Source organism: Microtus pennsylvanicus, chromosome 2, assembly GCF_037038515.1.
Source record: "Microtus pennsylvanicus isolate mMicPen1 chromosome 2, mMicPen1.hap1, whole genome shotgun sequence".
In the NCBI taxonomy this organism is placed as follows: Eukaryota; Metazoa; Chordata; class Mammalia; order Rodentia; family Cricetidae; genus Microtus; species Microtus pennsylvanicus.
Genome location: NC_134580.1, coordinates 49,583,269 through 49,609,867, shown reverse-complemented (window position 1 = coordinate 49,609,867; position 26,599 = coordinate 49,583,269). Strand labels below are relative to the sequence as shown.

Here is a 26,599-nt window from a genome sequence, read left to right as displayed (position 1 = left end):
GAACTGCTACAACAAATAAACAAAGAACCATGAACAAACAATATTGCAAAGATAGACCTGAGGCGGACATCCTAAAAACCATTTTATCCTGATCCCCCAAGTTGGAAAACTCACTCGGATTGTGATCCCACTCTTTACAGAGGAAGGTGAACTATTCTCAATGTTGGACTTTTAAATTTGCATCAGTTCAAACCTTCTCTTTTCAGAAGGTGCGCCAAAGGACCCAGTTTTAGCTTCTGCATGAAGGCTCTTTAAATATAACACAGAAAGACATCTGTTACACACACCTCTTATTCTTCGTTCTCTTGGGTCTAAAACATACTCAGATATCCCCAATCTTTCAAAGCTGCTCTCTACAGACTTGTCCACAACTGCAAAGCCTTCCCGCCCCCCTCAAAAGCCTGTGAATGGTTCTCGAGTCAGGTGGCCACATCAACAGAGAGCTGATCATTTCAACCTGCACGGAGTTCTTTCTCAGATTAAAAACTGGATAGGGATGTGTTCGGAACTGTCTCCAGTAGTTCACACAAGCGAGTCCCGGCCGCCTTTTAATTATCTGGACCTTCAGTGTTGGCTTCAACCTTTCTGCCAAGTTGGCCGTACACCCTTCATATGGGGGAGACAGAAGGTTCTTTGTTTGCCTTCTTCCTTTAGCATCTGCCCACGTAGCAGAATCACTGCTTATCACCGTTTCCGTTTCCTCTCCATTAACCTGGTGCCCATGGGCCCAAATCAGAACTCTCTGAGTCTATCTGTGTATTATGGTGATCATCTTTCTTTTTACATTAGTTTTTTAAAAAGTAGTGTAAAAGGCAATGGTTTTCAGCCTGGCATCTCCATATTGTTTTGTAATGCCATCCCCATACTCTTGCTGGTCCCCTTCCTTCCCCCCACCCTCCTGCCTTCATGTCGCATATATTCTATTACCCTCTCTTCTCTCCTACTTATTCTCTTTAGTTTAGAGTTATTTTATTCATATGAGTGTTTTGCCTCCATCTATGTCTTTTGGGTGCTGGGAATCGAATTTAATCCTTCACAAGAACAATTGAGCTAACTCTCCAGCCTGAAAGTTCGTTTCTTTTTCTTTTTTCCTTTCCTTTCCTTTCCTTTCCTTTCCTTTCCTTTCCTTTCCTTACTTTTCTTACTTTTCTTACTTTTCTTTTCTTTTCTTTTCTTTTCTTTTCTTTTCTTTTCTTTTCTTTTCTGAGACAGGGTGTCTCTATGTAGCCTTTGTTATTGTGGAACTCACTTTGTTGACCAGACTGACTCCAAACTCAAAGATCCACCTGCCTCTTCCTCCTGAGTGCTGGGATTAAAGGCGTGAGCCCCTACTTCCCAGCTCTTACTTACCATTCTTAAGACATCATTTCCCACTTCATGGTTGCCTCTCTGGGTTTATGATCCATACTCCATCCTCCACACACATATATGAAAATTAAAATTTAGTCTTTGTATATAATTATGCAGCATCTGTCTTTCGGGGTCTAAGGTGCTTGTTTAATGGAGTATTTTCTAGCTCCTTTGATTTTTCTGCAAATGTCATGACTTCATTTTTCAAAGACAGACATTACCGTACATATATCATTGATGAAGAATGTAGAATGTCTGGCATGCCACCCGGCTTGTGCTAATGTTCCATGCCACTTCATACTTCTGTTAGCTTTGCATTTAGCTTGCAATCTTGCTCTATAATGGAATTGTAAGGGAGCTCCCTAAGGGGAACACACAGTGTGATGTTGTCTACCTTCTTTAGCGCCAAGGACTCCACTTTGGTTATATAGCAAGGACTCTCAATGAGTGTTAGAATGATAGTTCCAGTGCCATAAATAGCTATCTCTCTCATCCCCTGGGTCACCAGCATCTGTATACCAAGTTGCTAAGAACAATTCTGTGTAAGTTTGTAAGGTTTATAAACAATGATTGGTGGGAATACTCTTCAAGATTTGGTTGTGTATATGTGTAAGTTTTGGCAAGAGATATAACTGTTGAATAAACATTTGAAGGCCTTTTGATAAAACCAGCTGTGTGCCGAGCTGAGAATTCTTTGAATAACTGTAAGCATTGGTTAATGGCTTCCCTTGAGTTTTTGCTCTTTATTAAACCTAACTGCACAAATGAAATTTGATAAAAAAAAATACACAAGCTAGAAGCAGGCTGAATTAGCACTGATAGGACTGGTTTAAAGCTATTTGTCAGGTTATGTTTGTCAGGACAGTGCTTTGACCACACTTATGCAATGCAATATCATCTCTCCTCAGATTTGATTTGTGCCTTCTGCTTTCAGAATTAAGTAGCCATCTCTGCCATGGCATATTTGAGAAGAAGGAAAAGAAGAAAAGAAATATCAAAGCAGAGTTATTTGTTTATTCAGACTCTCAGGCAAAGTTTCAACAAAAGAAACTTTGACATTTTTGGGGTAAATGTTAAAATATTTCATGGCACTTAAATAGAAATTGAGACTTTTCTTGTCTCCACTTCTCTGTCCAGAAGTTTGGTGACTTGGCAGAAAAGCGTGGGAAAATTAAGATCCTACTTCTCCCGACATGCTGCTGCTAATCCTAATTTAAAGCAAACAACAAAAAGAATTTAAAGACAGGCTCTGTATACTGCTTTATCTCCAGTCTAGTAACTTAGACTGTTTATGCCCAGACTGACGAAGGGGTGCAGTAGGTACTTAATTAGTTACAGCGTTGGAAATATATTCACTCCCAATGCCACATGCTAGTTGTTGTCATGCAACACCAGGGCACAGGAATTGCACTGCAATTGCAATTGGTAAAAAATATACAAAAAGGCTCTTGCCCTGATATGACTGGGGAAGGGATCTTTTCTTCCTGTGTTACAATAGACTCACACGATCCGATGCACACAGTCTGGTATTAAAGAGCCTATGGGACAGATGTGGTCTGTTTCCTTGACTTGTTTCCTTGAAGCCTAGGTTTAGCATGTTTGGGAAGGAATTCTTAGAATGAGTATTTCATTTGGGAAAGATTTTGTTGCTATATTTTTCTTTGTGTGTGATGGGCAGATCCATGGATGATTAGCTGATTGAGGGATATATTAATCTGAAGAGAATGAGGCTGTCTCTTGGAATCTTCTCAAACCCTTGTACACAAAAACTGCTCAATCCCTTTGGATTCTTTAACTAACCTGTAATCAATTAATTCAACTTCAATTGCTATGCAGATAATACCACTGAACATTCTGCCTCTCCTATGATTTCTTTACGAGTCAATTACACGAAGAAAAGAGTTATATGTTATTATATATTCTTCCAGATATACTTTATCATTCTGCTATAAAATCAGAATAGTGAGGTTGAAGTGTGGATGAGTTATATTACTTTAACAGCGTATAGCATTATGGCTTATTATTAAGTCTGAAGACAAAGCTGCCTATAGCTCAGACTACTCTCAAACAGTAGCAGTGCTCAGCCTTGAACACCTGATTCTCCAGCCTGTGTGTCCCAAGTGCTGGCATCACAGGCTGGCACTGCCACACCAAGGAAGATTCGTTTTACTGCCTTCACTGTAGTAACTTAGGCTAAAAGGGAAACGAAAGCTTATGTGATGCCGTCAAAACGTGTTCAGTGGCAAAGAAAGGATGACGTTGTACTGATGAAGGATTAGACAAAACAACGGTGAACAACAAAGAAAGACGTTTGCTATCCAACGACAGTTAAAACAGAAAGCAGCCACTAATGACAAACATAGAAATAAGATGGGAAAAAAGCAACAGAATTGACAATTTTTTCAAAACTTCAAATTGGGCAAATCCTCAGCCTGTGTATTTTGTGTTGGAAACACAAAATTTAGCTCTTATAAATGGAAAAGAAACAGGTTGGAACTGAGATAATGTGACAGAGTGCGAGTAAAATAAAAATATACGAAAATCCAGATATGCGGAGAAAAAATTATAGGGAGATATCCCAGCCAGAGCCAAGAGGTATAAAATTCAACTAGATCTAAAGCAAGCGAAAAGGAGAGCAGGGAAAAGTGCGTGAATCGGCATCAAGGAGGGAAAGATCACTGGACAGGACAAAGGTGACAAAGGGCACTTTCTAGTTTTCTTTAACAAGCTAGAAAAATCTTGACACCAAGATTTCTCAAGCAAACCCTAAGTCAACCTTGGTTGTTGACGTAGCTTGAAAATTTATCTGCGTACATTGGAATTAGTGTAAAAACAACACCAAACTAGTGCAAGAAGATACACGAGCCTGGATGGAAGCTCCTCAGAGGAGACTTTGCACTGGGGGTGCCTGATTGGCAGCCGTTGAAAGAGGTTCTGTGGTAAGCCAGTGCACCAATGGGAGGCACGAATTCAGTCCAGGATGAGATTCTGGCACCAGAACTCTGCAGGAGGCTCACACAGATGGACAGAATCTTGGGATCCTTGAGATGAAGCATTGCCCAAGTCTTGCATCATGGGGACCTGGTTTAGTCTTCAAAACCTTGGATGCAAAGTCACTGTTATAGGAATTTGGATAAAGCAATTAGTAGCAAAGGGCTAGTTCCCCAGGGGCGGTGCAAGCTGAGACTGTCTCCTGGATCTCCTTTTGTGTGTTGTGCAATCCTAGGAGAAGCCACTCTGGCAGCACGCGACACTGCTTCAGGAGAGCAGAGGGCACTCGGGATGCAACCAAATGATCCCGTTTGTGTGATCACCAAAGTATTAATTCATCGTGGGAAGCATGCGAGAAGCAGTTACCCCCTGTCCCCTACAGTATTTTCAGTGAGGGTAAGGGCCCCAATATTAGCATCGCATCCCATCTCTCCCCTGGAACTGGAGGAGCTGACGTCCACTCTAAAGCTCTTCTGAGACAGTGATGCAAGCAGAAAGATTCCTCCTTTATCTTCAGGCCCCTGATGAAAAGGCCTCCATCTGTAAGGCTCCAGAATAGATCACAAAGAAGAACGACCCTGGAGGGTCTGGAAGAAGCCAGAAAAGCAAGATGAGATCTATGCCTCTGAGATGGGAAGAAAATCCCTAGGTTAGTCCTGACTCAGATCCAAGTGAGCCTGATGTTCCTCATCCAGCAAAACTTAGCAGACCATTTGTGGCTGCCACTAACAAGGCCGTGTCCCAGGTGTTCCCATGAATGAGGCTAGAGTCTATCCTTAGGAAGCTCCTTTAAGGATGTCATGGGGCCTTAGTGTCATAGTCACTAACTAATGACTGTCCTGATCGCTTACCTATCTATGGTATTCATAGACTTGGAGGGGACTAAGTCTCCTAGGGACCTTATCTCTCACTCAATGAAGTTTTTCCAGTGCTGATGAAAAATGATCTCTCATCCCTGCCTCTAGCCTAAAGCTTGGTTGTTATGTGTTTTGATAGATTAGATCTGTTCCAAAGACTGAGCTAGCATCATGGAGAAGCAGAGTATTCAGGCCTGGAAGAAGGTTCAAGAGATCAATTTAAGACATTTGGGATTGAGTAAGCAGCCTGTGTTCTATTAAACACTTACGAGCCAGAGTCTCTGGCCCAGCTTTGTAAACCAGGGGACATAAAGGGTAACTCCTAGTGTATTCCTGCTACACCAGGGATTTGATCCAGATGTCCCGCTATCAAAGGCCTCTAAGTAGAAATGGTGGAGACATTTATATAAACCTGGCATGGTGGCTCGCACCTGTATCACTGGCACTTGGGAGGATTAGGAAAGAGAATCAAAGTCAGCCTGGGCTTCACGGGGAGAATCTAGAAAAGAATTTAAAATCTTTTATGTTAATAAAAACAAAAACTAGCTGAACTTTTGCTCTGCATTTGAAGACAAACGACACAAGGTGGGCTAGAGATTTGGGTCAGAGGTTAAGTATGCTTACTGTTCTTGGGGACGTTGGACCCCCGCCCCAAACCCACTGGCAGCCTCTCCCAAGAACCTGTAACTTCAGCTCTGGGGAATCCAATCTTCTAGCCTTCGAGGGCAACGGCCAATGACACATGTTGTTTGTCCCTACGTGTGCGCGCATACACACACACACACACACACACACACACACACACACACACACACACACATAAAGTTAAAGTCTTAGACAATAGCAGTTTTGCTCTTCAAGAAAAGTTATGGCAACTGTTATTAATGAGTCATCTAATCTATATGTTGCAATCAGGTGACTTTGATGTTATTTTGCCTTTTTAAGAAATCTACAATAGAGAATATGCAAGCATTTTAAAGCTTAAGACATTTAGCAGTTTGTTGGCAGGTGATTACATTTAACTAGTCTCCTAGGAGATGTAAGAATGGAAATTTTAGCTGCTCTTGTTTTCAAGGACAGAAATTACTAAGAGATTAAATGTAGAGTCACTAAGTATAAGTTAGTGAAGTCTTTTTTAACGATGTGGCAGGATCTGTCATTTCTACTTCAAAATGGCCTGATCTGGTGTGGGACATCCTTCTGTATATGTGTTGTTTTTATTGGTTAATGAATAAAGCTGTTTCAGTCAGTGGCTTAGTAGAATAGAGCTAGGCGGAAAAACTAAACTGAATGCTGGGAGAAAAAAGGCGGAGTCAGTGAGACGACTTGTAGCCTCTAGAGCAGACAGAGGCCAGGACTTTTCCCAGTAAGCCACAACCTTGTGGTGATATACAGATTAATGAAAATGGGTTAGTTTAGGATATAAGAGCCAGCTAGAAATACACTTAAACTATTGACCAAACAGTATTTCAAGTAATAAAGTTTCTGAGTGATTATTTTGGGTCTAAGTGGCAAGAAATGAACAAACAAGCCCCCAATAATACTGATCCAAAAGTCGGGGCTACTACAGTTATGTAGATATTTAAATAACAATAATTGCCTTTTGTAAGTCTCTACTGCAGTGATAAACTAGTACCTGGGGGAAGTAAAGACCTACCAGGTTAAAAGGCACTCAGGAAACACCACTTGGTCACTCCTTATTGGCCAGGCATGGTCAGAACCTCTGATAGCACCAGACAGACTCCAGGTTGGCTCCTTTTGGCTTGGTAGCTTTAACTTTCTACAAGTAATGTCAAAAGAATTCATTACAGTGAAAGACCAAGAAGAAAAGTATAATGAAATGCCATAAAGGGGTTTAGCACTGATCTCTTTTTAAACTATATTAAGGCATAATTTGCATACAACATTATTGATTTATTTTAATTGTAGAATATGTCTAATTTTAGTAGGGCCATGTAGTTATGAAGTCATCACCACAAATGCATTTTAAAATAGTGTTCATTTTTTTAACTAAGATTTTTAGTTAGTATATAGAATTATTGGCTTTCTTGTATACTTTCATTCATAAATATCACGCACCCTGCTCACATTTGTACCCCTACTCCCATGTTTTTATCACCTTTTCATGATGATCTTCCCTGCTCCCACACCCTGGGTTGGTTTGTTTTTGATGGAGGATCTCACATAACCTCTCCTCCTGATCTCTCTCTATTTCCACTCCCTACATGCTAGGATCACAGCCCCGTGCCCGCCCTACTGTCTAAGAACTTCAACAACAGCACGTGAAAGCGAACTGTACCTTACCCCAACTAGTTACCAGAGATATATATAAGGTGAAATTTTGAAGTTTTGCTGGTAAAAATACAAATTTAGTCTATGCAATGTGAAAAAAAAGAAGCATTAATTACAAGTGTATTAAACACATGAAATGAGGTTGGAAAAGATGTAAAGGTGTAGTATTAATCTAGACTGTTGGATCATTATACAGCAATGTAGTGTGTGTGTGTGTGTTATGAGTTGCAAATTAGCAAAACAGTCCCTTCTTATCTAAAACTAAAAAGTTAACTAGAAATAAAATTTGGATTGAGAGAGGTCATTTTCCCTGCGACATTGGACAGCATGATGAAAAACATTTGGTCAGATGATTTAACTGAACCATCAAACAAACCCTAAACCCTGTAAATAAAATTTAAAGGTAAAAAAATAACCTAGAAAAATGGTGCAAGTGATATCAGTTAAAATAAATAGTAAGTAAAAGTTTCTCACAATTCAGAAAAAAGTGTAAGACATGGATTTTGTTTAAAAAAATTAAATAGCAAAAGAATGCCAAATACTACATTAAAATGATTGTCAAGCTTTAAACTTTTTTTGGATTTCCTTATTTTGTTTTATGGGTATGAGTGTTTGCCTGCATGCATACACGTGCACCATGTGCCCCAAGAGGTCAGAAGAGGGTATCCAAAGCCTTGGAACTGGAGTGACTTATAGACGTTTGTGAGCCACTGTGTGGGTTCTGGGATTGCACCCAGATCCTCTACAAGATCAACAAGGTCTCTAAACCACTGAATCATCTCCCCTGCCCCTAAGATCTTAATTGTTAGATGTTAATCTGAACTGTATTGAGACAATATCCTGGAGACAATAAAACAACCTGTGGGTGTGTCTGTATGTTTCCAGACATAATTAGGTCATGTGGACCCTGAGTTAATCAGCGGTTTAATACATTGGAGCATTTAAAACTTAAACAGATGGCTGGGTGATGGTGGGAGTTCCTGCTTGGTGGGAGGAAGTGGGTCCCTGGGGTGTGTGTTTAGGTGCTGTGTCTTTCTCTCCGATTTTCCATTCCTTATTGGGGCTTTGTTGTTGTGATCAAGCTCCTCTGATTCGTCCTCCTCTCTCCGTACTGGTTGACCGACACCTCTGAAACTCAGCAGAAATAATTTCTTTCTCTAAGTTATTCTGTCTCATGTTTTGTTTATAGCTGTGCAAGAGTGACTAAGCCACTGGCTATGGAAATCACATGAGAACAAGACTCGTAATCACACTTACTCTCAAATCAGATGATACACAGCCCCTGGGATGGAAGAGCGAAACAGCATAGTCCTTTGGTGCCGGTGGGAGTGGGAAATCAGCGTAACTGTCCTCACAACATTGTGTAATTAGCTTTAAAATCCCTTATCTTAGGGCGGGGTGGTGGCACAGGCCTTCAGTCCCACCCTTTTGGAGCCTGAAGCAGGAAGATTATTAGTTCAAAGCCAACCTGGACTGAAGATTATTAATTCAAAACCAGCCTATTGGGACCCTGTCTCAAAAGACAAAATAACACTTATATCTTGTCTTAACAAGCAGTTCCATATTCTGTGTCCAGCTGAAGCACACCAATTTCAGAAAGGATGTGGAGTGGAGTATTTATATATGTTTGAGAATTTTGGAAATAACCTAAAATTTTCAAATATTGACAAATAAATTGTGATTCTGTCACAAATGTATTAAAGAAGGACTTTTATTATCACCAGTAAATGTTTATACATCACTAAAGAAAGAAGAGCAAAAGTTTATAGTCTTATGTTTTCTTACAGTAAAAACATTATTTTTGGTATCTGTGATGCCTATTTTTATTTTTTTGCACTTAAAATCCTGATTTTTATTTACTGACTTTTTACTGAAAACATATTTTCATTTAATAACTTTTGATGTTTTCTCCTACCCCAGTTCCTCCCAGACCATCTCCATTTCCCTTCCTGCCAGAGTCTATGTTCTTCTTTTCTCTCTTTTAAAACAAACAAAAATGAAAGAAATACATGTACACTCCCTTCCTCAAGAGGAAAATGCAAACAAAAGACCAATAAGATAAAAAAAATATGCCCCCAGCAAAATGAGACAAGAAGTCCAGAAAAATAACAATGAGTTTGTTCTGCGTTGGCCTATTACTCTCGGACTTGAGGGCCTGTCCTAAAAGTGTGATCCATATACCCAGGGAGACCCCATTGGAGAAAACAGATTTTCCTTTGCCAATGGTATCATATCAGTTGCAGATAGCTTCTTCGCTGGGGCAGGGGAAGTCTGTGTCTACACCCTAAAGAGCTGAGAAGAGAGCTTCAGTGGAGGAATTAGCTAGGTCAGGACCATCTGCTGGGAAATGTCTTGAGATTGTGAATGAATATTATTGAAAGATTAGCCTGTTGTGGGCACTGGTGCTCTCTAGGCCGAGGGCCTGAACTAGACAGGGGATAGTGATATTTCATTTGTATTTTAATAAAAAAAGGCTGCCTGAAGATCAGAGAGTAAAACAGCTGCCCTGGTCAGCCTTACAGACCAGGCAGTGGTGACACACACCTTTAATCCCAGCACAAGAGAGGAATATAAGATGAGAGGAGACAACTCTCAGACACAGTCTCATTCTGAGAATTCCTGGAGGCAGGATCGCCATTTCAGGCTGAGGTAGCGGTAAGAGCCAGTGGCTGGCTGTTTTGTTTTGACCTTGAGGTTGAACCCCAGTATCTGTGAGTTTTTATTCATTGTGCTACAACAGGGCAGGTAAAGTTGGATGAGAGTCAGCAGGCAGGCAGGCTCTTGGGTGAGGAAATGGTGTGATGTAACTGTTTGGGTTCCTGATGAGACCTTCCTCCCAGTGATGGACTGTAACCCGGAACTGTAAACTTATACACCCTTTCTTCCTAAGCCGCCTTTGGTCAGGATATATTATCACCAAATCAGAAATGACATGTACTGAGTTGAGTTTTGATGTAACTGCCTTTCCTTGTTTACCGGGCATTGTATTACACCAGAACGCTTTTTTTCCAAATTATATTGTGTTTAAATATACTAGCAATACACTGCCTGGCGTCAGACTCCCTGAAGCTTGATCAAGATTGAGAAAGTGAATCTAAACTAGGTTTTCTAAAACTCTCTATGGTTCCTTTCCCTTCTTACACCTTCAGGTGCCCCTCAGTATGTCAAAAATATTTCACAGAGCATACTCACACCACAAATTACTTACTATTTATCTGAAATTGAAGTGGAACCAGAGCCCTGTGTTTTGTGCCTGTGTGGTTTAAACCTTATACACTGTATTTATATGTATCTTTTTTGGAGGGAGTGGTGGTTTCAAGATAAGCAGAAATCCTTAATAAATAAATAAATTTAAAAAAAATAGCATACTTGACATACTCGTTGACATAGAAACACAATGTGATGTTAAAATAAAGGTGTACTGTGCTACTAAAAAAAAAAAAAAGATAAGGTTTCTCTATGTGGCTTTGGAGCCTGTCCTGTTGACTAGGCTGGCCTCGAACTCACAGAGATCCACCTGCCACTGCCTCCCAAGTGCTGGGATTAAAGGCATGCACCACCACTGCCTGTATTTATATTTATCTTATACTCTTTGCATTGTTAAGTTGCCTTTGCTCTCCTGAGGAGCAATTTTATATAATAAATGGAGGAGGGAGTAAGTGAATGGATAGATGATTGAAGATGCCCTAGTAAAAGAAGGCTTTTGAGACATCTTTTTACAGTTTTTAAAAGCACATTTAAATTGTATATAAAGAGATTTTTATTGTGATGTTTTCATAACCATACCCATTTCAATCACATTTATATCCCATTACACACCCCACTCCACTCCACACACACCCCTTCCCACTCCATTACACACCCCTTCCCCACTCCAACTGATCTCCTTCTACTCAATTAGTCCCCTTTTGCAATTATGTCTTGTGAATAATTAACCAATTATTTTAATTATGACTACTTACAAGAGCACACGTGGGGGGGTTATTTATAGGCGCACAGACACCTTGCCAGGGGCTACACGAATGTTGCCTTAATCTCTAAGAATTTCCCCAGTGTAATAATTCAAAAATAGAATTGTGGTCAATAGACTGGTCTTTTACATTAATACCAAGTAGAGTTCCTTTCTCCCCTCCCTCCATCTTTTCTCTCCATCTTTCTGCCCCCCTTTTCCTCTGCCTTCTTCCCTTTTCTACATTCCTCCTTCTCACTCTATTTTTGTACCTTGTCTTTCACTAATATTAAAAAAAAAAGGAGATCTGGAAGAGTTTCAGATTCGTATATATTAGAAAATGAAATGCTGCGAGAAAAGATCAAAGGGCTGGAGAATATTCAACCCACGAAGGGAAAATGGAGCCGTGATTTCATATTAGCAAGCTCTCTTTGATCACCGGTAGAAAGGTAGAACTCATTTGTGCTCTGTAGGTGATGGAAGGCGACAGGCGAGGTTTGCTCTTAGTGTGAGAGGTACAGGAGGGACACGCGATTGGAAAAGACCCTGTTTCAGGCAGACGAGCCAATTCACATAATACTTACTGAAGAGACCCGCAGTACAGCCACGCAGCTCACCCCATTCTAATGCCCCACCTCTCTTTCTTTTTCTTTAAGTTTTCCTTTAGTGAAAAAAACGCTTTTTGTTCATAAAATATATTTTAATCATGTTTTTTCCCTCTCCCAATTCATCCTACATACTCCCCACCTCTTTCTCCACCAAAATGTATGTTCTTTTCCTCTTTCTCTGCAAAAGCCAACACATACACGCACACAAACACACACCTCCATAAAAACAAATCAAAATAAACAAGCAAAAGACTGATAAAAGAAAAGTACCCAAAGCAATATGAAGCAAGAAAGTCTACAAAATTAACAGTTTGAGGTCTTTCTTGTGTTGGCCAACCACTCCTGGGCAGGCAAGCGATCTGCCCTGAAACTCCATCAGAGAAAATTGATTTTTCTTTGTCAGCAGGTATTGATTACAGATAGCTTCTTGGTTATGGGTAGAACTCTGTGACCATTGGCTGCTCCCTCCCACCCCTCCTCCTCCTTCTTCCTCTTCCTCCTCTTCCTCCTCCTTTTTTTCTGAGGCAGGGTCTCATTTTGTAGCCCTGCCTGGTCTGAAACTCGCTATGTAGACAGGCAATCCTTGAGCCTGTAGAGATATGCCTGCCTTTGCCTCTTGAGTCCTGGAATTAAAGGTATACACCACCACACCCTGCTCTTCCTATTACCTACAATATAGAATTTTCCAGAGGAAAAGAGCATTCTTCTGTCAGTTTGTATTTGAGAATGAGATACTCAGCATTGTAGGGAATTAATTACTTCCTGACGGTTCTAAGCCACAGTGGTCCTCTTGCCTCTTCTGGGTGACAACACAGACTTATTTTCCATCCTCTCTCTGTTTCCAGGCAGCTGCTTCACCTCATGTAAAAGGCAGAAAATACGATGAAGATTTTTCAGCGTGAGATGCGGTACTGGCTGCTTCTGGCTTTTTTGGCAGTTGGTTATTTCTGCACCATCGTCCGGAGTCAAGGTAATTGAAAGACCCAGGAACCAGTCTCTTGGGTTCTCCATCCTCACCATCTTTTTGTTTGTTCACCTGTCTTCCCAGGCAGGACATCTGTCGGCTTTTATTCTTTTTTACCAACTAGTTACAATGTAGCAATGGAACACACCACTTACAGGGTTACCATATCACCGGAAACTGGACATAGCCATTATGGAGAAGTTGATTAAAGAGAGGGTGCTGAAAAGCCATCAGAGTTGAATCTGTGAAAATCAAATCTGCATGTTGCCAGATCAGCTAGGTTAATAAATGGCAATAGATTATATATATATATATATATATATATATATATATATATATATATGTATATATATATATACACATATGTATGTATTTCCCATATAGTCTATAATATATTTTATTTTTTGGAGACCTAGACTCCTGTGTAGCCTTGGCTTGCCTGGAACTCTCTATATATACCATACTGGCATATAATTTACAGAGACTCAGCCCCCTCTGTCTCCTGAGTTCTGGGCTTAAATCTGTATGTTGTCATACCTGGGACCTATAGTATATTTATATCACTTTAAATATGATTCTTTTTTTTAGTTCTTTCCTTAAAACTGAGTATAGTTTAAGATTGTTAAGGGTCTAGTAGAGGTTTCCACTAATATGTGACTTTATTTTGGCCTTTTGGAAAAAAGAGTTTGTGAAATCCACTCTTTATATTAGCAAGATATGTACTGTTGCAAAGCCCCTTTCTTCTAAGTCAGTAGTTGACAAACTGCCATCCATGGGCTCAATCTGGCCCACTGTCTGTTTAGATAAACTTGTATCATATGCACACTTGTTTACATATTGCGTATGGCTGCTTTTACATTAGGGTGGCAGAAGATACTACTGTCTGGCCTTTTACACAGAATTGTGCTATTCATGAAGCCAGTGCACATCACACACAGTTTGAATGCCTCTTTAACTAGACAAACACACACTTCTGCAGAAACTTAACTGCCACCTCTGAAATATCCATCACTAGAGCAAAACACATGAATGCAATGAGGTAGTTTTAGGAATGTTAATGTCTCATATCTGGAATTGGCTGCAAAAATCAAATGCATGAACCACCACACCCCGCTTCTTCAAAGCAAGGCACACCTGTTTGAAAAGGAATGGAACTCGACCCTCGGCAAGTTCACATAGCTGTCATGCACCTGGGACTGACGGCTGTATTTTCATCTACTTCATTGAACACATAGTGAGCAGCTAGGGAGACAGATTCTGCTTGTCCTATGTACACCGGGAAAAGAAGGTTTTTGGAGGCAATTTACTCCCTGAACTCCACGATGCAAGACCCAGGTCCGTAGGAATGAAGCAAGTCGCAAAAATGTTCAGCCATGCAATCCCAATCTTGGTTTATTTAGAACCTTCATTTGTGGATTGTGGATTACATCTCTATGCAATCTCTTCAAGGATGAACTGCCAGATCCACCTTGTCAGCCAGATTCTGCTTCAGATGAATGGTTAAGGGGCACATTTTGTGTGCCTGTGATTCACGAGCTCTGCTGAGGAAGAGAAGTTTTTTCCTCATCAAGACGTTTCCTGGCCGCCAGATGGAAGTACTAGCGGATAATCAACAGTGCATGTCCCACGGGACTGTGACGAAAAGCAAAGGCTGGAAACCAAATGGACATTTAACTGCTGCTAATTTCCAAACAATTTTATTTTGTACAGATAATATTGGTAACAACACTACCTGTGCTTGTGACTCATATGAATTTCAGGCATAGGCATAATTAAGATCGTCTAGCTGCTAAAATATCCAGTTGTTCCTAAACTTGGCATTGATGTCTGAAGCAGACGATGTGGCGGAAGGGAAACGTGTGGATATAGGAACCAGTGGTAGAGAGGGTTTGCTGAGTAAGTGAGCAGGCGGGCAGAAGAGAGGGAATGCACGAGGTGACGCGGAAACTCCTTGGCTGAGACCTGAGTGGATGGGACATTTGGCTCTGTTCCTTGTGTTGCTACTGCTTCTGTATGTTTGGTTACAAGAGAAGGTTTGAATTTTAGAAGGCATTTATGTTAAATAGATTAATAGACAAAGGGGGAATTTTAAGTTCAAGATACTGAGTTCAGCCTTAGACAAATATGTGGGGTTTTAGGTTTTGGGGAGACATACAGGTGGGCCTGGTAGGTGTGCAGTTGATGGAGTTTATAGGAAAAGTTTTAAGACCAGGAGAGTTTTTACTTGAGTTGTATTGTATTTTATGGTTAGGTCTAGAGACCTTTCAGACCCTTGTGGTGTTACTAGAGCGGGGTAGCTCCACGGAAACATGGCGATGAAGCCTGCAGAACACTCTCAGTCAAGAGTTCAGTGGGAGAAAAATGGCTGATCAAAAGTATCCAATGAAGAAGAAAGAAGAGGAAGAGGAGGAAGAGGAGGAAATCAAGGAAACTGTAAGAAGAGTCCGGGAACTACAGTATCTGGAAGTGAAGGATGGAAGATTGTGGCTGCGTGCTAAGACAGCCAAGCTAGAAAAAACTTCAGATGTCACGTGGACTCTGGTGTCTGAAAATCCATGAGAACTTCCAGAAAGTTTATCTTATTTCTACCATGACCACTCAGTTACATGTTTTGAGCAAGGAAAAGACATGCAAATTGATTTACTGTATTGATTTTATATTCTATGAGCTCCTATGAGTTGGCCACTTTTTTTTTTTTTTTTTTGGTTTTTCGAGACAGGGTTTCTCTGTGGCTTTGGTGCCTGTCCTGGAACTAGCTCTTGTAGACCAGGGTGGTCTCGAACTCACAGAGATCCACCTGCCTCTGCCTCCTGAGTGCTGGGATTAAAGGCATTCGCCACCACCGCCCAGCAAGTTGGCCACTTTTGACATGACCCTTAAAAGTCATAAAGACACTGTGAACCTAGCTTTGAACAAAATTGAAAATATACAGACAAATAGATAGATGATAGACAGACATACAGAAAGATGATAGATAGATAGATAGATCGCTAGATAGATAGATAGATAGATGATAGACAGACATACAGAAAGATGATAGATAGATAGATAGATAGATAGATAGATAGATAGGTAGGTAGATAGATAGATAGATAGATAGATAGATAGATAGAAGAGTCCTGAGAAGGGAGAGAGGAAACAGCAGAAAATTATTCATTGGATAAGCAGGTAGATTATAGAATAACATAAAATTGCCTTTCCTCCCATGGATTCCTATGGAAAGTTTGCCAAACTGTGTTCAAACAAAGCACAGTGCAACACAGTAAGACAAAGCCCTCTGAGCTTTTGGTAACAAGTCTCAGTAAGAAGAAGATATAAGTGGATAGCCTTGTTCATTCCCCTTTGGGGTGAAATTCATGTATACACAAGTATTTTCTGTTGAGCCTAATCTCATGTCACTATGGAAGAGCTTGTTGACTTCCTCTGGGCTCCCTGTGTGTGTGCTCCAAACAAAACTTTACACTTGAGTTTGTCTATTTGAAAAGATTAGTATTTGAGCTGACACAGATTAACTTTTTAATGAAGCTCACTCAAGCATTTGCGGGAAGTTAAGAACAGCGTATATGAAACAGAAAGCACGCCCTTTGTGCCTGTAGAGGGAAAAAAGACCCACATAGATTCTTGTTGTGTGAGATAAGAGCAATTATTTTCCTGTGACTCTTTACAGTGTTTCTGTCAATTCCACTTGCCCTTGCTTTGGCTCAAGTCCCAGTGCCTTCCGAAGGCGGGGCGTGGGGAGAGGAGGGAGCTGACTTTGAAATCTAGAACTGTCTCTTAAGTCGTATTTATTCTTTGCACTGTATTTCTCCCCAAAGGCAAAACTGTGTGCTTCATGTCTATCCAAGGATTTCTTATTTTCGTGATTGTCAGAATATTTTATGCTTTTGTTGGCGCTAGATGTGATCTGACTTCTGACTGTCACGATGGGATGGGTGTCGTGTGATCTATTTGTAAATTAAATTCAAGAGCTGACCTTTGCTGGACTTCGTTGTGCCATTTGCCTCTCATTTTGTTTCCTTGAGAAGGTCAATGGAAGCCATGTCACTTTGGGTTCTAGATGACCATCTGCGTTTCATAAACAGCACAGCCCATGCTCTCCCCACTGTTTTCCCCTGGCAGCTTAGAAAGTTCGCTGTTGTCTAAAGAGATGCTGAGGACTAGATGCTCACACAGTATTCAAAGGATAGCGGCCTAGGCAGGAAATCTACAGATGTCTACTGTCTAGTCTAGCAATCCCGAATGCTGTTAGCTTCTTTGCTCTCCTTGAGACGTCAGCACACCTGACATGCTATCAGAGTCCACGGAACCGCCTAGGGATTGGCTTAGATCAAAGCCCCCAGCTGCTTGCTGTCCTTTCGCCCTTCCTGGGTCCCAGGTAGCTTTTCTCACCGGTGCAGTCATGTGAAAGCTTTTGAGTGATAAATGAAACCCACTGACTTGACTGAACTCAGGAATGCTATTTCAAACTTTTAATTCATATTTGTAAGGTTTCCCACAGGTGATAAGAATGCAGCTACACATAGATTTTTGCTTCTGAGTTGAAGACTTAGAAAAAGACTTTCTTTGTACCTTAAAATGCTGGGCACCAAGAGAGCCGTTCTTGTGGTAAAATCGTGTTTTCCCATTAGCCAGGAAACTTTTTTCCATTGTCTCAAGTTGAAACTGTGAAACCAATGCTTTTGTTGCACTGTAAATGGTGCTCTCTACTTATAGGTGGTTAAGGATAAGTAAAGATGTTTTATTCTTGAGACGTGTCCTTCAGGGCTCACTGATTCCACCTGCCTGGATAGTTGTAGGATGGTTCCTCAGCTTGGGTTTCTATTTCTGTGATAAACACCACAGACAAAAGCAACATTTCAGTTTGGATCTCTCAGGTCATTCCCCCATCACCGAAGGAAGGCAGGGCAGGTACCCAGGGCAGGAGCCTGGAGGGAGGAGCTGATGCAGAAGTCTTGGAGGTGTGCTGCTTACTGGTTTGCTCCTCATGACTTGCTCAGTTTCTTTATTATAGAACTCAGGACCACCAGCCCAAAGGTGGTACCACCCACTGTAAGTTGGGCCCTCTCACATCAATCATTGATCAAAAAAAATGCCTGATAGACCTTCCCATAGGCCAGTCTTATGGAGGCATGTTCTCAAAAAGTCCACCTTTCCCAAGTGACTGTCATTTGTGTCAAGTTGACAAAAAAGTAACCAGAATGCGAATTAAATTTTTTGTTCATCAAGCTCAGTAAAGGGTGATTTGTTAATGTGTGTGTGTGTGTGTGTGTGTTTGTGTGTGTATGAAGCAGTGCATAGATTTCACTGGGGCTGTCCTTTCCCCAGTGTGTGAACTTGAACAAGGTTTTCAGCAGCTATTCCTTGGTTCCTTTATTCTAAAGTCAGATTGGTGACAAATGTTTGTGAGGATTTAAATGAGTTTTTAAACTCTATCATTAGCTAAAGGAAAAGGAAGGGGAAGACATTTTTTTGACCATCATAATGAATCAATTAATCTGTTTGAAGTTATGGTCCAGGCTTTGTAGAAAGTATCACGTTTTCTAAAAGTAAGGAAACTGGCTTTGTAGGAACTGATCACCTAATTCAGGCTGCTTAACTGATCAATGACAGAACTGGGAATCAAATTTATGTCTGAGCTCCTGTTATGCCTCATGCTTGCCTTCTTCCCCAACCCTGGGTCCCAAAGAAAGGAAAAAGGAAAAAAGGCTGGGCACAAGGCGGATGATGAGTCCTGACATTCTACTATGAAAAACTTTATTTGGATATTATACAGTACATATCCCCATGCCAAAAGACTTCTTTCGGAACCCTGGGGCATTTACAGAGGATTCTGAAAGCTATTATGAAGTTTTAATGATTTACAGGAAAGTAAAGAGATCTAAACACCTCTGTGAGGCCACTAAAGATCAAATATTGTCACCTGAATCATCGTATGCAACCTACCTGATCTGCATAAATCAGCTTGTCCAGAAGAGTAGATCAGAGCTTACAAAACACGGATCTTGCATTTGAACCATTTCCTTATGATCACTACCTCTAATGTTTTATTTATTATATTAAAATAAATTAATAAATTAACTAGGTGTGTGTGTGTGCGTGTGCGTGTGTATAAAGACAAGTTCAAGTTCCTGTCAAAGTCAGACAATGCCTTCAGATCCCATGGGGTTGGAGTTACAGGTGGTTGTGAGCCGCCTGACACAGGTGCTGGGAACTGACCTTGGGTGGCGTGCGTGGTTTTACGTTGAATATTTTATTACCATAACATGCCTGAAATAGTTTCTTCAAATATTGCATCATTAAAACCATTTGATGCCCATAGCAGAAAACATAAAGTCATACTTTCAATGGTCCCAGTAAGGCAGAGAAGTTTTCATGTTCCAAGTAGGGAAATACATCCTTGAAACAAAATGAAATCAGTTTGGAGCACTGGCTTTTTTTTTGTTTGTTTGTTTGTTTGTATTTTTTCGAGACAGGGTTTCTCCGTAGCTTTTTGGTTCCTGTCCTGGAACTAGCTCTTTTAGACCAGGCTGGCCTCGAACTCACAGAGATCCGCCTGCCTCTGCCTCCCGAGTGCTGGGATTAAAGGCGTTCTTTTGATTTTAAAGGAGACGAGATATTCAGTTCTAACCCTATGTCTCAGGTCGGTGCTGTCTGACAAACGGGTGTCCCTTGGGAGAAAGCACACACTCTCCCCGCTGTCTTATTTCCCATGCTGAGTGATTCATTGCTGGGGTTGTAGAAAGAACGCCTTTGGAGGCTGATGAACTCTTAGGTCCTTTGCTCATGCTGCTTTGAGTTTTCAATTTAAACTTAAATGTTTCCACCTCTAAGCCATTTTGTTTTTCCTTTTCAGTGGCTCCTCCCACGAGGTTAAGATACAATGTAATATCGCAGGACAGCATACAGATTTCATGGAAAGCTCCCAGGGGGAAATTTGGTGGCTACAAACTGCTGGTGGCTCCGGCTTCAGGTAAAAAAATCCACTATGTTATCTGGGGCTTGTTGCGCTTTTTATACATGGATGGTTAAAAATGTGTAGTGCTGAATGTTGCTTTTGGAGTGTGTGAAAGACTTGGTTTAATTTAGTTTTTGAACTAGGCAAATTCTCCTCTCATCAAGGAAATAATATAAGGGCTGTCTCTTGGACTCGGCTGTGATTGAGTCTCCTTAGGTCAGAATTTCCAGAACATCAAAAATCCTCCTACCCATATTTCAACATATAATAAATACTTTTGATTCACGGATGCTGTAAAGATACAATACAACTGAGTGTACAATTGTTGAACCTGTTTGAATAGGTTATAACTAATGAACTTTTTTGAATGATACTCAGCAATTACACATCAAAATTATAAAGGTCAACTAGACATTGTGAAAACATACTGCAACAGGAGAAGCACAAACTGAATAGATTTATTGGTCATTTCATAAAGGTGTGCTATAAAATTGTGATTAAATTATGGGTAAAGCTTTCATTTTCATGTTTTATAGTTCTATTATAAAGATAAAGTCAGTCAAGGCAGGGCATGTAGGGGAACTGAATGGGTGTCACGGAGACTCAGAGAATTCACATTGGCTTTCTTGAGCTCTAATTATACTTCTGTTAGAAATAGGGAGGTCTGGGCAGGTTATTTAGGCCCGAGAGCCTCAGTTTCTTTTTCTGTAGGATGTATGAAACAACATTGGAGCTTCGTGGGCGTGCACACAGCATCTTTCAGAAGCTTATTTCAAATACAAAATATGAGGTCCTAGCCCCAAACTTCTGACTCAATCTGAACTGTAAAAACATCCCCTAAAGGATTCCTATAAAATTGGAGTTTGGGGAGTCCTGATTGTGAAGGCCAAAGGAACTAAACAGCACATGTACTGAAGTACTGCCATAGAGTGATTGCTCAGGGACCGTCACTGCAGGGGTGCTCCTCAGGAAGTCCCTCAGCTGTCATCCTTACATACAAGTACACGAGAACTCTCCAGAAACCTCATGACCTCCACGCATCGGTTACTTGCTGCTGTGGTAGAATGTCCCGCACAAGCGATTCAAGGGAGAAAAGGTTTATTTTGTCTTCTGGTTTCAGAGGGTGAGTCCCTGGTTACTCCGCCCATCATGGCAGTTGGCATGGGCTGCCGAGAGAAACAGCTTGATTCCCAGCTGCCCTAGTGGCAGAGTGGGAGAGAGAGAGGCATTGTTGCACTTAGCTGCTTTCTCTTTTTTCTCCTTTTTCTTCTGACCTGGATCCCCAGCTCGTAGAATGCTCCTGCCCATATTTAAAGTCCTCCCCGCCCCCTCAGTTAGTTGTCTACAGATACATCTGCACATGCATATTGTTCCCATGAATGCCAGAAGGGACTCTGGTTCCTCCTGGACTGGAGTTCCAGCCAGGTGTGAGCTGCTATGTGGGTGCTGGGAATCAAACTCTGGTTCTCTGGAAGAACGGCCAGTTCTTTCAACCATTGAACTACTTCACTAGCCCCAACAGATAAGTTCCAAATGATGAGGGTTTATGAGACAAAACTTAACACCTTGAACACTTAAGGAAATGGGCTTTAATAAGAGAAAACTCAGTTTTGTTCTTTGGCAGCAGGACGCATGAATAACAGCAAGAAACATTTCTGATCTAGATATAGATTTGATTGGAATTTAATTAAAATTTATGATAATATATGCTACATTTGATTAATTTATACCTCTCCAAGGGCTGTTAGAGGGACAGGAATTTTGGATTAACTTTCCCTTTATTTCGAGTTGTTAATTACTGCCAGAAATTCTAGGGGGGAAAAAGGTGTTTTTGAAGTTTTGCTTAGAAATTCAGGATTTAACCAAAAGCATTTTCAAGAAAGCCTTAGTTGTCAGTATAGTTTGATGGGGATTTTTGCAGTTTTTTTTTTTTAAGGAAGCAAGCTGTCTTTTAAGAAGCCAGTCAATGAGTACTTCCTTCTGCATCTTGAAGCAGATCAGACCAGATTTCAGATAACTAAGTTTATGATTATGATTGGTGATTCAAGGATGCTTTGTATCTCTCCGGGGAGCAGAGGAAAACAACACCAGCATGACTAATTACATTCAGTCAGCTCCTGTGTGTCCCCCCCACACACACACACTTTCAAGGGGCACTCACTCCTCTTCCCTTTGAAGACTATCTGGTGTTGAGAATCTGCTTTCCAATCCTGTGCTACCTTTTCCCTTAGATAGTCAATGGGATAGAGTGCTATGATGAACGTCTTTTGTGACCGGGTTTTATCTAGCGTGGGCAACCATTTGTTATCTAAAGCAGACAGGATATGCTGGACACAAGGATGAAAACTATATTGCTCTGTGCACACATGCATTAGGTATGTGTGTTTCAAGCGGTGTTACCGTCTGATATCTATCAAAGCGTACTGTGCCTGGTAAATACATACAACCGAAATTAAAAATATTAATGTCTTTGCCTTTCAACAGTCTCGCATTGTGGTTAATAAAAGCTCTCAGAGCATGTAGTTACTTGCGGCCTCAAACGAACTCACCTTTCTGTTTCCTTCCAGGGGGGAAAACCAACCAATTGAATCTGCAGAACGCTGCAACAAAAGCGATTATCCAAGGCCTTCTGCCAGAGCAGAATTACACGGTTCAGCTTATCGCCTACAATAAAGACAAAGAAAGCAAACCGGCTCAAGGCCAGTTCAGAAGTGGGTATTGACTTTCTTTCTTTCTTTCTTTCTTTCTTTCTTTCTTTCTTTCTTTCTTTCTTTCTTTCTTTCTTTCTTTCTTAAAAATTTCCACCTCTCCCCTCCTTCCATTTCCCTTCCCCTCCCCTCTGCCCCTCCCCTCCTTCTCCAGTCCTAAGAGAAGTCAGGGTACCCTGCCCTGTGGAAAGTCCAAGGTCCTCCCCCATCCATCCAGGTCTAGGAAGGTGAGCATCCAAATAGACTAGGCTCCCAAAAAGCCAGTACATGTAGTAGAATCAAAACCCAGTGCCATTATCATTTGCTTCTCGGTCAGCCCTCATTGTCAGCCACATTCAGAGATTCTGGTCTGATCACATGCTAAGATCGCCAGGCAAAAGCTGACAGTCTTTAAGTAGCTCCAGAGGCTCTGGGCTTAAAATACTGGATGCATGAGGGAGGCTTTTGAGATAGTTTGCTTTTTTGACTTCTGAATGAAGATATTCAGTGAGTCTACCTGTCCTCAGGTCCAGATGATATGTTATACTGTTTGAGATTTCCCCCATCATCGAAAAAGTTTCTAGGTTTTTAGGTTTTCGGTTTAAAGTCAGTCCCTCCACCCCTCCACCCCTTGTTGGTACTCCAGACACCAGCATCCTAAATTGTTCCTGAAGTACCGGAAATGATATCTCTTAAGGCCGATGAGAAACAGGAAATGGGAGAAAGAGAAGCAGCACATTTCTTTTGGAAAAAACAACAAACAAACAACTAGAGACTCATAAGTTCCAGGACAGCCTAGGCTACATAGTGAGTTCCAGGGTAGCCTAGTCTACAAAGCAAAAACCTGTCTCAAAAAAAGAAAAAAAACAGAGGGAAGGAATAAGAGGGAGATGGAGGAGAGAGAAGGAGTGAGGGAAAGGTGGATGCAGCGGAGATAATCTCATGACATCATTTCAGATACTTCTGTAACAGTTTAGGAGGCAGGAGACTGGAGCACTACACCTGACAGAACAATTTGTTTCTGATTCTCTTCCTACTTGAAGGTAGCAACATTCATTACACTTTCTATGTGACCTTGTGGCTCAACCTCCACAGAGACCTAATTTTCAAAATTCAAATATAAGTTGGCACTGTGGTCTGTTTGGAGCGCTTCCAAGCCCCAACTTTTCTCCTTGGAGCTCCAAGGAGAAAAATTGGCCTCTGCTCGAATCAGCCCACCCATCTAAACAGTGGCACGGTAGTGTTCCCCTTCCAGGAACAGAGCTGCAGATCCCCATGTTTGGAATTAGTCTCGCTCTTTCCCGGATTCCTGTACACCCTCTAGCCTTTCTTAATGCAGTTTTCCCTCACATTAAACCGACAGATGCATCTTATTTCAAAAAATGTAAGTGGCCTGGGTCATAGCCCAAGTGTGGGTGGGGTGAAAGATGTAGATTTGGAAATAGCCTGGAAAAGATGAGATTTTAAGTTGTTGAACAATAAATTATAGGCAGAGATGCAAAGCCACTTTAGTATAAGGTCATGTTTTAGGAATGAAAGGAGAAAAAGCATCCAAAGACGAGAATATAAAAGATAGGGTAGTGAAATAGGAAAAAAAATGCAATTATGTCTTTGCAAAAACTGAGAACAAAGATTTTTTAAAGAGGCAGTACACTTGATTAAGAATCCAGAGAATGGGGTCTAAAGATGGGTATAAAATTCTATTAATGCACCCAGTAAGATTAAAGTATCTTAAAATTTGAATTATTGTTCCTAGGTTGAAATTAAATTTCTTGGTGTCAGGAAGACAAGGAGGGTTTTAAAGACAGGATTACTAGGACTGAGGCGGTAAGCCCAGAGCAGATGAAAGAGGGACCCTTTCAGCAAAGGCAAAGAAGCCAGGGGAAAGGCAGGGGAGGGGTGTTACAGAGTGAGGACCAGTGGGACCATCTCCTGGGGAGATTGACAAGGATGGTTGGTGAAATTATATCCCCCATGCACCTGACCCTGCCAACACATCTGCTCACTTCCTTCAAGCAGATGAAACAACTAAATGACAGATCTTGTCGTTGTCATTGCTTCTCGTGCAGAAATTTGACGTTTGGTGGTGGTCTTGGAATCTTTGGAAGAGCAAAGAACCAAGGAATGGCAAGCAGGTTGCTGCGGAGTGTCCAGCATAGAGAGCAGTGGGGAATTAAACTAACGTTGAAGGTGGCCAGGAATGGGGGCCATTTCAGCCCCTGGATACTGCCTCCTTAAAGTGACAAGCTCACCATCTAACTATCAAGACTATTTTTTTGTCATTATCAGTAAAGATTAATTATAAAAACTGATTTCATTATGACATTTTCATACATGTTCATAATTTTTATCATATCAGCATTTCATTACCTTTTAATGTCCCACCCCACTGCCACTGATTCCTTTACTCATCCCTACCAGACTCCTTCTGCTTTGACGTTTTATTTTTCTTCTTAATTTGACAACCCAGTGGGTTTCATTAGGCTTACTCACGTTATCATGGGTGAGAGGCTGCTTACAGGAGCATGGACACCTGGCCAGTGGGTTACAGCTATGAAGAAAATGCTAGAGAAACTTTTTTTTTTAAGCTTCGGAGGAAGATATCAGTTGTACAGCTGTTTGAAGTGTTAAAGTGATAAACTGATACATTTATCTATGGTACACCCTTGGCCTAAGCCCTAAGGACTTTTCATACCATGTGACTAGGCTGAAGAATATATCAGGCCCGACATTTGGAAAGGACTTTGTGCCATGGTACTAGTGTCTAACCATACCTTTTGGTTTCGCAGGGTTTCAGTTAAACACGTTGGATATTTTATTTATTTATTTATTTGTTTTTGCATTCTCAACCAAAGTTTTCCCTCCCTCCTCTCTTCCCAGTTCCCCCTCAAGTCCCCCCTCCCCCCATTCACTCCTCCTTTTCTGTTTCTCTTCAGGAAAGGGCAGGCCTCCCATGGATATCAAGGGCTAGCCATGGTATATCAAGTCGCGGTGAGATGAGGTCCCTTCTTCTGTTAAGGCTGGGTGAGGCAATCTAGTTGGAGGAAAGGGTCCTGAAGGCAGGCAACAGAGTTAGAGATAGCTCCTTCTCTCACTGTTTGGAGTCTCACAAGAGGACCAAGTTACACAATTGTGACAGTAATGCATAGGTCCTAGGCCAGTGCCCTGCAGGCTCTCTGGTTTTCAGTTCAGTCTCTGGGAGCCCTTATGACCCTAGATTAGTTGATTCTATGGGTTTTCTTGTGGTGGCCATGACCCCACTGGCTCCTACAATATCTTCCTCACCCTCTTCTGCAGTATTTCCCAAGCTCTGTCAAATGTTTGACTATGGGTCTCTGCTTCTGTTTCCATCAGTTGCTGGATGAAGCCTCTCTAATGACTGTTGGGCTAGGCACCAATATATGGGTACAGCAGAATGTCATTAGGAATTATTTCATTTGACATTTTATTTAATTTTTTCCAGTCGTGTTTGGTTCTATCCTAGGGCTCTGGGGTATCCCACATCTGGGTCCTGGTCCTCAAGGGTGAGCTCCTTCTCATGGTATGGGTCTGGGCCAGTCATTGATTGGTCATGCCCATGATTTCTTTCCCGTCTTTTACCCCAAGTACATCCTTATAGTCAGGACAAATTGTAGATCTAAGGGGTTGTGTCTAGGTTGGTGGCCCAATCCCTCGAGTGGAAATCCTGCCTGAGTACAAAAGATTCAGGCTTTGTATCCCCCATCACTAGGAGTCTTAGGTAGGCTCACTTATACAGATTCCTGGGAGTTACCTTTGCTCCAGGCTTCTAGCTTATTCCAAAGATGCCCCCAGGTTCCAGTTGAGTCTCTGAGTACTCTCCCTCTGCCTTTCCCCCACCTGATCCCCCCATTCATCCACTCCCATCCACACCCCTCCTCCAGTCCAACTGGGATGCCTATTCTGTCTCCCTTATTTCCCCTTCCCT

The 26,599-nt window shown here is 41.3% G+C and overlaps 1 protein-coding gene across 4 annotated transcripts in view; it reads left to right on the top strand.

Moving 5' to 3' along the window:
* The window catches only part of Col14a1 (collagen type XIV alpha 1 chain), a 180,742-nt gene that overhangs the window by 7,448 nt on the left and 146,695 nt on the right, over positions 1 to 26,599 (top strand). For all 4 annotated transcript variants that reach the window (XM_075961001.1, XM_075961003.1, XM_075961002.1 and 1 more), the window contains exons 2-4: positions 12,893 to 13,017; positions 19,865 to 19,981; positions 22,534 to 22,677. In XM_075961001.1, coding sequence (XP_075817116.1) covers positions 12,930 to 13,017; positions 19,865 to 19,981; positions 22,534 to 22,677 — 349 coding nt within the window. In that variant the 5' untranslated portion in view covers positions 12,893 to 12,929. The remainder of the gene's footprint in view (positions 1 to 12,892; positions 13,018 to 19,864; positions 19,982 to 22,533; positions 22,678 to 26,599) is intronic.